The following is an 11095-nucleotide window of genomic DNA, read 5'->3' on the forward strand; positions in this document are numbered from 1 at the left end:
GCTGTAGGGAGGGAGCCCTGCATCCTCAGAGTATATTGCTAACTGGGAATAGATCTGGTAAAGAAAACCTCTTGTCTCCAATGCACAGATGTGGGAATGTTGACCATCATGTATTGTGTGTCATTTCCAACAGTGTGTATTGGAAATCTATTATTAATTTGCTAATCACATATGGGGTTAATGGCAGCATATAAAATGTGTTCAAGGAGAGCATAAGGGATTACCCATGATTCAGGTATCAGGGATTCAGGTGAAACTATTTTAAAGCAACACTTTAGGATGTATTCCTTTCCAGCTTGACATTTGGTTCTAAGAAAGTTTCCTCCCTGGTTATAAAAGATTTGTTGAAAGGAACTGGCAGATTTAGAAGAGTAAAGTACCAGAATAAAATACTCCCACCAATAGCAGAATGAACTGATGTCCACATTTATAGCTTTATAGTTCTCCAAATATCTGTCAATCAAAATCCTGACCAAAAAATAGAGTAGAAATGCTTTTCAAGTTAGGTTTTTATTGAAATCATTTACTCAACACTTAAGATAGCAGACTCTCTACGTTTTGGGAACTAAACCAAATAAATGTAATCCTTTTCTATATAGCAGACATTCAGCTAATCCCATTCCTTAGGAGCCTTCCTTTTTCCGCTTTGAATAACCCTAGTACATTATGCTGTTCTTTTCCAAGACATGATTTCCAGACTTTTTGCCTTCCTGGGTTCTCAAATGGAGCCCTCAGTTCCTGGATGTGTATCACAGAGTCATGCTTCTCAGACTGTCTATACTGAAAAGCTATGAGGACCAACCAGGTCAACCAGTTTAAGTTTCAGTATGTCACTGACCAATATGTGGTTCTACCATGTGGGACTCTATATAGCTCACCCCATACACAGGAGTCAGGAGTACCTGAACCGATGCACACTTTGGTCAATAAGACAAGCTTGCTCTTCTTGTTCTTGGATATTATGACAATATCCAAATGCTCTAGTAGTTTCTAAACTCTCCCCTCAATTTTTGCACTTGTTCCTCACAACCACACTTGGGCGCTTACTTTGAGTACTGGAATAAAGCCCAGTGGAACTGATCTCTTTTATGCTTAGATACTCACCTTGGTGGCCAGCTATTCAGAGAAAGCTATAACTCACATTACCATTTATACTTCTGCTAAAGGGAATAATACCACATTTATTGTCTTTCTCATTTTTCTTCCTACAGTCTTTCCCGTTCTCTCTCTCTGCTTTGGTTGCCCATGAACCTGTTCCCGAACCATCTGGCATCCACCATGATAGCACAGGGCTCGGTGGTAGCATTTGGCTACAGTTGTGCAGTTGGACCCAAACAAACCATCATGAAATTCCACTGATTCACACTAACTGTGAGAAGGGCCAAAACGGGGAAAGTCTTTCCTTCTGCCCAGACCCAAAGGAAGTGTAACCTGAGACAGAGATGTGGGCATGTGTTTGAAACGTAAGAGGAGGATGTGTGACTAATAGTGTGTGTGAGGTATGCAAATTGGTTACTCCCACGTATTTGGAAAGAATCGGCCCTTGTAATTAAACGTGACCCTCAAACTCATGCTTCCTCCATTACTGTGCTTAGTCCAGTTCTTTCCACCCAACTCAACTGAAGTGTCAGAAATTAATGGGATTTCACTTAATGAAAATCTGCCATGTTGCTAAAGCTATAGTTAGGAAGTCAGTGAATTAACATATCAATGTTCAGAAAATAAAGTTATCTTATTGGGGGAAGGGGCACGTGAAATAAAACCACTCTGTGCTGGGACTTGAGGCAAGTAAACATACCTGCAGTGATTATTGTACTACCATTTCCTATTAACTTTCTCTGGGCCAAGCACTGTGCCGCAGTTCTCTGTGGGCCTTAACCTCACTGGGTCTTCACCCAGCCTGAGGCAGCAGGATGGCATTTACTAGTGAGGAGACAGGCTTAGATACAGCAACAGGCCCATGATGGAGGTGCTAGAAAGAGGAAGATTTGGGATCTGAACACAGGTCTGCCTGTCTTCATAGCCCCAACCCTTCACCACCACATTACACTCCATACATCAGCCAGAAAAACTGCTGAAAATAGTCTGTCAGATCAGGGCAGTCCTCACTTTTAAAACTTTTTCATGGGTTCCCACAATGGTGAAGTAAGATCCGAGCTCTTCATGCTGGCCTATGGGGTTCTCCTAACATGGTCTGGCCTCATGCCTTGCCATGCTCAGCCCACCTCTCTCCTCCTTGCACACAGGGCTTTGGCATTATTGGCCCAGGACATATGCACCTGCCGTTCTTCCAGCTTGAAAGGTGTCCATGGTGCTGGGCACCCTGCCTTTCACAGGGGAGGGTTCAGGAATTATCTGCTTTGACATACCTGCTTTGAGCTTCCCCACAAAGACCACTGCATCCTTACCACCCTCCAAGAATAATATGGAGAGAGGAAGTGGTCCCCAGAGACCGTGGTTTCAGAGACCCATTCTCTCAGCACCTCCACTCCTGGTTGGTGAGCAATCAGCAGTAAAAACCAGAGCGAGAGACCTGCTGGAGACCTTCTTCTCAGGCAGCCCTTCGGACAGGCCTCAGCTTAGTGCTGCAGAACCTTGCAGGGGCAACTGGCAGTGTGGTGGAGAGGGCAACTTGGCTTGTTGATACTTTCAGAAAACCCAGAACTTCCTCCCAAAGCTCCAACAATGTTCAAAGTTCTGACTTCATTCTGAAGCGCAAGACTAATTGGCAAATACAGTGGCGTTCCTTGTGCTCATGTGTCTCGCATTTGGGCTCACTTTGCTTTTATCTCATTTAATTTGCAGTAATAGGGACTGAAACTAATTTCTCGACTGTAAATATCACAGCTGTTGTGGAAGGCATTAATTGCGCGCTATCCCGTTACCCTCCTTTCTTGGATCAATTTATGTGTAATCTGTTTGCAAGTTCTATTACTGTGAATATTAAGGGAACGCAATGTGAAATAATCTAACTGAACACATTGGAAACGTTTGTACTGAAATGGCTGGATGGTTTGGGGTATGGAAATATTCTCATTTGTGGCAGGCGTTGAAAGAATGCTTTTTAAAAGCCCTACCCCAGAAGTCTTGACACTGAGTGAAATATAGGTAATTTTTCTTTTGGGGGATCAATAAAATAACTATTTTCAAAATGACTTTATATTGACTGAAAGGTCAGAAATGCCGTGGGCATTGATCCTGTGTCCATAATCACTTTTTGTTTAGTACGTTAACCACTCTACACAATCAAATACAAAGAAATCCAGTTCATCATTGAAACAAAATATTTTTAAAGCATTTGACCCCTCCCAGCTCTCCCTGCCCGCTGGAGGCTCACTGCAAACGCCTTTCCCTTGTCTAGGAAGTGGATCTCTACAGAATGAACAGCCAGGACAAGCTGGGCCTCACGGTGTGCTACCGGACTGATGATGAAGATGACATTGGGATTTACATAAGTGAGGTATGAAGGCTGAGTGTTGTGTAACTATCATCTTAAGACCAGAGGAGGTTTTTGGTTTTTTGGTTTTTGTTTTATTTCTGTTATGTGTTAACCAGCCCTAACTCTGGCTCATTGAGAAGTCTTTGGAAAGACCCAAATGTCTTTCTCCCCTTCATCACACAGTCCATGGAGTTAACATCTTTACATAGGGGTTAAGTTCAAATGTCAGTCAGCACATAAGGCGAAATTACCCTTGAGAAGCCTGCAAATCGGCCATAAAATGGAGCCGCTTACATGGTTTTGTGTGTTCAACCCCGAGGGGACAGCAGATTCACATTTCCCTTCTCGTGTCCATTGAATGGGATGGTGGATGGAGTCATTTACACTTTTTAAAGTATTTCTTTATCTCTTTCTTTTTCCTTTTGGTAGAATGTGTATATCATTGAATTCATGTAAGTTAAATGCATCTGCAAAGTACAGAGATGGAAGCTATTTTGATCTTCTTAGAGAAGACAATGCAGTATGATTACAGTATGAATACTTTACCCTAGACTCCCATCTAGGCAAGCACAGGAACTCAATTTTGTCAGGAAATAAAACCTCTCTCTGTGGGATGAACCAAGGGATGTGTTTACTAGGCTTAATAATTATTCCTTTGGATGTACTTTATTCACCAAGCTTAAGATGGTCCACCGTTACTGCATTTGGGGAGATTTTTCCCATACTTAATCCCACTTGTCTCAATTGTATTTTTAAACTTATTTTCCAAAATGGAAGCATTTAGTAAAATCATCAAGGTATGGTTGCTCATCCGCATAGCCAAGGGTGCCGTTTGCCCTGTTCTGCATCACACTTTGGTTTTCATTTCTGTGACTGCAACAAAAGTCAGCTATGCCTCTCTATTCCCTTAGGTCAGCAGGGTCTGTGCACACTGCCATGTCACAAGGAGGCCACGCAGGGTTCCAAGAGCACACCCAGGAAAGGGCTTGGAAACAGATCAATCCATGTTTGTCTCTCCTTGCAGGGACTAAGTCTTGTTTATTTATGTGCAAAACAAAAACTAGGGATAAGCAGGACTGTGTGTTAGACAGCCTTTGAGAAGTGCTGTTGTTTATTTTCATATGTGTCTTAGTTATCCACTCCGTGCTGACCTGTCCATGTGTGTTTCAGATCGACCCTAACAGCATTGCGGCCAAGGATGGGCGCATCCGAGAAGGAGACCGCATTATCCAGGTAGGTCAGCTTTCGACCAGAGGCCGAAATGGTTGATGATAATAACTTTAGGGTTGAAAATGCAGATGTTAAGGAACAAGGATCACCAAGGCAGATGTATAGTGAGGCCAGAAGTTAAATTAATGAGGGAAGCAAAAACCCTAAAAATTGACACACACCAGGGAGTGGTGAGGCCTAGGACAACTGGACAGAGCTGCCCCAGCACCTTACAGAAGACGCAGCTCATTTCCTTTCAGTCTCTTTGAAGGGCCCAGGACAACACCGCCGGGACCCAAGTCAAGCCCATAGTCTGCAACTTATGAACCAGAATAATTCTCATTTTAGATTTCTTTGAAAGAGTAATTTTGGACCACAAGTGTCAAGTTTGGTCTTGTCCTTAAATAGGAACATCTTTGGCAAATTTAGTAAAATTGATGGAGAAGCCTTCTAAATTTCATGACTTGACATTTAAGAAGGGCTTCTAAGGATAGTTTCTTTACCTGAAGCCCTGTTGCTCTTTGGAGTCAAAATGAGACTGCTTGTTTCAGCTACAGTCTTCCTTAATCTCCCAGAAATGGAGATTGTTTGGTCCATTGTGTCCCACAGCGCTTCTACCTCCCCTCCCTCCTATCTGACCTTTTTCCACTGCTTAGTCTACATTTCCCCAGATTTCAACCCCAACCTCAGCTGCTTAAGGACCGTTTGCTGGTGGAGTAACCCAAACCTTCATTCCTAAATGCCCTGACTCATCTTCAGTCCTGCCATTTGGAGATGCTGTCCTTTTCCATTAGCTTTTACTATGGGGCACGGAAGTCCTGGGTTCTGTACATGGCCCCGCCTATCTCCACTGGTCACTGGGTTCAGTCACCCCAACCAGTAGTCACCCTCTTCGCTGCCTCTTGGTTCACTAGCCTAAGTAGTTGGGTGGAAGGGTCCCCTCCCTGCTCAGTGAGACCATTTCTGTGTCCCCTGGAGGAATCATCCCTCCAGACCCGTTATGAGAGTCCCTCCCTCTAGACTTTCTGTCCCACCTAATGAAGTTCAAGTGACAAACTGGGCACACAGACCACCACATAGGATACCATTTCCTTGTTTGCCCTCAGTTTCCATAATGGTCACATGAGACCTGCTGCTGCTTTTTCTCTCCTATTATCTGAAAAGGTCTATAATAATGCTTTAGTATATTTCCTTTATGTTCCTGCCTGAGTATTATGTCTGATTAAATTGCTCAGATGTTCCCTCTTCACAACATGGTGATTTTTCTCAGTCTGCCTTCTGGAGTCTCAGCAACTTATGTTCACATAGTTTCCACATTAGTTGCCTTGTACACCTGTCATAGCTGACAGACCAGTCTGAGCAAGGCCTTTCCTTCTGAAAATGAGCATTCTTTGCAAGCTACATGCAAGTTCTCTGCTCCATCTGTATAGAATGATTTTGTATGATCTCATTATCCTGTTGTCCACCCCTCCATCGCCTCCTCACCATTTTGGTTTTTTTGGGTTTTTTTAAGATTAATGGGATAGAGGTACAGAACCGTGAAGAGGCTGTGGCTCTCCTAACCAGTGAAGAAAACAAGAACTTTTCCTTGCTGATTGCAAGGCCCGAACTCCAGGTGAGTCAGCCTCTTGCATGTGAAGCTGCATCTGTATTCCTACAACCAAAAACCCAAGTCCGTGGCACTGCAGACTCCTGCCCAAGTATTTGGTCTGAATTTGAAGGCACTTTGTACACCCTGAAAATGTCGTCTCACTTGATGTGACCTAAAATCTATTTTATGTTTTAAGCATTGAAGGAGAGTGCTGACATCTGTAGGCCCAGCAGGCTCATTAGCGTAGGAATGGTCATGAAGGAGGAGACAAGGGAACATGGTGGGCCGGAAAAACACAGCCAAGATCATAACCATCAAGATGTCAAGCCCGACAGGTGCTCCAGCCTGGATCTGCGTGGGCCTCATCTCTAGCTACAGAGTGTAGTGCACATACAGCACGGTGGCTCGTAATACTGCGTTCCTCCTGAAACTGCTGAGAGAGTAAATGTCCGGCCCTCTCATCACACACACACGGTAGCCCGGGGAGGAAATGCTGTTAATGAGCTTCAGTCTCGGAATTACTTCACTATGTTGATGTACATTAAAATCATCACCATGTACGTCTTAAACATAAAATACAACTTTTATTTTAAAAAGTGAAAGAACCGTTGATCAGAAAACTTCTTCTCAGAGGGCCAGATATGTCTGGCTTTGGGAGCCAGATAGCCTCTGGTGCAATCGCTGGACTCTGCCACGGTAGCACAAAAGTGGGCGTGACAGTCCATGAGCAACAGGCCACATCTGACCCGTGGGCTCTAAGATCTCAGACCCCTGAATAGTCTGCTCTAGGAAGACACGGGCCTGGTAAAAGTGACGGGCCTTGCCCCAGACAGCTAGTTAGCAGACCCACGTTCTGTGTCAAAAAGAACTCTTGCAACACTGCCGATAGTTTGTTTTCGGGGCCTGCTAAGCTTGTGTGTGGGCCAGCCAGCAGGGGTGCAAGGCTAGCTCTCCCGGACACCCTCACGGGTGGCCCACTTCCCTGAAAGTAGCCACCGTGGATGCATGAGCGTCGCCAGGAAAAAAACACAACCATGGCCCGCAGAGACTTTCCTGGGGCGGAAAGTCTCTGGAATGTGAAGGGAGGCTAGTTTTCCGAGGTAGAGCCAAACAGCGGGCACACTGCATTTTCATGACCCCCAGAGGGAGCCCAAGAAATCTTTTTCCCCCAGCTTAATGTCCTTTCTTTTAAAAAAAGTAATAAGATGAAAGCAAAAGGAATCTTGTCTGAGGCCCATGGCTGCTCCCTCCCCACAGCTGGACGAGGGCTGGATGGACGACGACCGAAACGACTTTCTGGACCACCTGCACATGGACATGCTGGAGGAGCAGCACCACCAGGCCATGCAGTTCACTGCCAGCGTGCTGCAGCAGGTGACGCCCGGCCCCCCCGCACCCCCCTCCCCCCCCCGCCCCCAGGCACGCAAGTCCCGCGCAAACCCGCCGGCCTGGAAGGTGCCGTCCGGTCTTCACACTGGCAGAGGCAAGCCGATACCCTCCCTACCAAGGGAGTGTGGCCTGGCTTTTAGAGCTGAGTAGTCCTGCTGGGGTCTGGGAAGACACGTGTGCCAGCTTTAAGGCAGATTAGAAAGCCTGAAGTCATGTTTTCAGAAGTAGAGCAACTCCCTCGGTATAGCCTAAGCTGCTTAGAACCCTTTAGCTCCCTTCGGTGCCACCTCCATGGTCAGGGTCCTAAAAACGTACTAGTTCGTGGTAAGGCCCTAGATGCCTCCTGCCCTGGGTGCTGGAATGGCTGGGATCATTCACTGAGGTAAGGTGACTAATACCCTCGTCTTACAGGTGGGAGAACGGAGGAGGAGGAGGGTAGGTGTTTGTTTAGCCCGGGTGGGTCTGCCTGATGGCCAGGTACAGATGCCCTGGCCGGCAGCCCTTGTCCTACAGGAAATGTGGCACCTCCCTCACCGTGGCCCTTTGTTCTAGAAGAAGCATGAAGAAGACGGGGGGACCACAGATACAGCCACCATCCTGTCCAACCAGCACGAGAAGGACAGCGGCGTGGGACGCACGGACGAGAGCACGCGCAATGACGAGAGCTCGGAGCAAGAGAACAACGGGGACGATGCCACCGCGTCATCCACCCCGCTGGCCGGGCAGAGGAAGCTCACGTGCAGCCAGGACACCCTCGGCAGCGGCGACCTGCCATTCAGCAACGAGTCCTTCCTGTCGGCCGACTGCACTGACGCTGACTACCTGGGCATCCCCGTGGACGAGTGCGAGCGGTTCCGGGAGCTCCTGGAGCTCAAGTGCCAGGCCAAGAGCAGCAGCCCCTACAGCCTGTACTACGCCAGCAGCCCCCTGGATGCCAGCAAGAGCGACCCTGAGAGCGTGGACAAGGAGCTGGAGCTACTGAACGAGGAGCTGCGCAGCATCGAGCTGGAGTGCCTGAGCATCGTGCGGGCGCACAAGATGCAGCAGCTCCGGGAGCAGTACCGCGAGTCGTGGATGCTGCACAACAGCGGCTTCCGCAACTACAACACCAGCATCGACGTCCGCAGGCACGAGCTGTCGGACATCACCGAGCTCCCCGAGAAGTCCGACAAAGACAGCTCGAGCGCCTACAACACGGGCGAGAGCTGCCGCAGCACCCCACTCACCCTGGAAATGTCCCCCGACAACTCCCTGAGGAGAGTGGCAGAGGGCAGCAGCTGCGCGGGCAGCGAGGGGGCCGCGGGGAGCATGGAAGCCTACGAGCCAGCCCCCAAGAACCTGCTCTCCATCACGGAAGATCCGGAGGTGGGCAGCGCCAGCTACAGCCCGCCGCCTCCTCCTCGAGAGCTGGAGGCCGGCCCAGCCCCGGAAAGCAGGGAGCGGAGGCCCAGCGACGACAGCGGGAGCCCCGGCCCCAAGCTGGGCGGCTCCTACCTGCCGCCCTTCCCGCACTCGCCCTACAAACACGCCCACATCCCGGCGCACGCGCGGCACTACCAGAGCTACATGCAGCTGATCCAGCAGAAGTCGGCCGTGGAGTACGCGCAGAGCCAGATGAGCCTGGTGAGCATGTGCAAGGACCTGGCCTCGGCCGGCCAGGCGGAAGCCAGGATGGAGTGGAAAGTGAAGGTCCGCAGCGACGGCACGCGCTACATCACCAAGCGGCCGGTGCGGGACCGCCTGCTGCGCGAGCGCGCGCTCAAGATCCGCGAGGAGCGCAGCGGCATGACCACCGACGACGACGCGGTGAGCGAGCTGAAGCTGGGGCGCTACTGGAGCAGAGAGGAGAGGAAGCAGCACGTGGTGAGGGCCAAGGAGCAGAAGCGCAGGCGCGAGTTCATGATGCAGAGCCGGCTGGACTGCCTGAAGGAGCAGCAAGCCGCCGACGACAGGAAGGAGATGAACATCCTTGAACTGAGCCACAAAAAGATGATGAAGAAGAGGAACAAAAAGATATTTGACAATTGGATGACAATCCAAGAACTCTTAACCCACGGCACAAAGTCACCAGATGGCACGAGAGTATACAATTCCTTCTTGTCCGTGACTACTGTATAATTTTCACTTCTGCGTGGTGTACATAAAAGAGAACACTACCATTGGGGTAGCAATTCCTGCCTCGTTCAATGCGGCAAGTTTTTGTATATAAGATAAATACGGTCATCCTGTTGATAGTCACAATTGGCCAACGCTGCAGCTCTGGGTGTCAATAGCTCTCTTTTAAGTGGAGAAAAACCACCCTTAACTGTCTTGGAAGGCAATATGAACAAACAGAGCTTTTTTCAAATAGCAATTGTACTTTTTTACTTGCTACCTTTTACATAAAGTGTTTAAATTTCAAAAAGATCTTTTATTAAGCATACTTTCACAGAATAATTTGTTTAAACTATATTCATATAAAAAAGTTACACGCTTTTTTTTTTCCTGCCGAAAACACAAATACAACCCCCCAGTGTGTATTTTTAATGGAACCCTATTTTATAATGTTACTTTGTTGAATGTGTTTCATATGGGTGACCATTAATATATAATTTAGGTCAAGGCTTCAACTCAAAACTCCCAAACTGTATGGTTCAGGATTTAATACACATAATCAAACCAGCAGTGTTTAGAGTTGGGATACACATTTAAACATTTTTTTCTGGTTAAAGTTCCCAAAAGCGTAAAGGTTTTACCGGAAAGCAAAATATCATGCAGCTTTATGGAAGTTTAAAGCATGTTTGCAAATATTGCAGCCCGATGGAAGAATTTGCATGTACAGGAAAGTTGTGGATGGAGGTGGTTTGTGGAATTTTAAGTGCTCATTGTAGTAAGCCTTTGCTTTGTAGATTTGAAGGGACAGAGTTTTACAAGCAAGCTCACGAAATCATGATTAGTTACAAACATTAAGTAAAATGAAGTTAAAATAAATTATTTTCTATTTGATATATTTTGAAGTGATTCCTTTTTTTTTTTTTTTTTTTTTTGCAGTGGTGCTTATAAAATAAAAGCCTTTTGCAGTGTTTCTTTTTTTTCTTCCATTACATTATGTACTTCCTTGGGAATATTTGAGTCTTTCAGATCATCCAGTACCTTCATTCTGCCCAGAACCCAAAGACAGACCTCTGTCAGTGAAGAAGAAGGAATCAAACTCACCATTGAATCCTGCATTCTGACTGCTGTCTTGCAGAAAGCCTCAACCTGGCCCAGTTATCCTGTAAGCAAGAATAAGTATGAGTAAGTTGATCACTCAGGGTCATGTTTACAATGAAATCTCTTTGGTTTATCACAACCATTTCTGTCTGCCAGTAAAACAACTCTGGTGGCTAGACCCAACTTCCCATTTCTGCAAACTAGCTCATATTTTCACAGAATAACCTAGGTCACCAAAGTGAGTGGGTTTTAAAACTGGTATCTTTCTTTCAGAA

The 11095-nt window shown here is 46.9% G+C and overlaps 1 protein-coding gene across 4 annotated transcripts in view; it reads left to right on the top strand.

The window, feature by feature from the left end:
* The window catches only part of PDZRN3 (PDZ domain containing ring finger 3), a 239523-nt gene extending 228910 nt beyond the window's left edge, over positions 1–10613 (top strand). For 3 of the 4 annotated variants that reach the window (XM_045861956.3, XM_045861958.3, XM_045861959.3), the window contains 5 exons: positions 3362–3460; positions 4610–4672; positions 6162–6263; positions 7497–7613; positions 8181–10613. In XM_045861956.3, coding sequence (XP_045717912.2) covers positions 3362–3460; positions 4610–4672; positions 6162–6263; positions 7497–7613; positions 8181–9746 — 1947 coding nt within the window. In that variant the 3' untranslated portion in view covers positions 9747–10613. The remainder of the gene's footprint in view (positions 1–3361; positions 3461–4609; positions 4673–6161; positions 6264–7496; positions 7614–8180) is intronic. The other variant, XM_045861957.3, reaches the window with a different exon arrangement.
* Positions 10614–11095: the final 482 nt, after the last annotated feature.

Source organism: Mirounga angustirostris, unplaced genomic scaffold, assembly GCF_029215605.1.
Source record: "Mirounga angustirostris isolate CCGP_5_RB_7025 unplaced genomic scaffold, mMirAng1.0.hap1 SCAF_1, whole genome shotgun sequence".
Lineage (NCBI taxonomy): Eukaryota > Metazoa > Chordata > Mammalia > Carnivora > Phocidae > Mirounga > Mirounga angustirostris.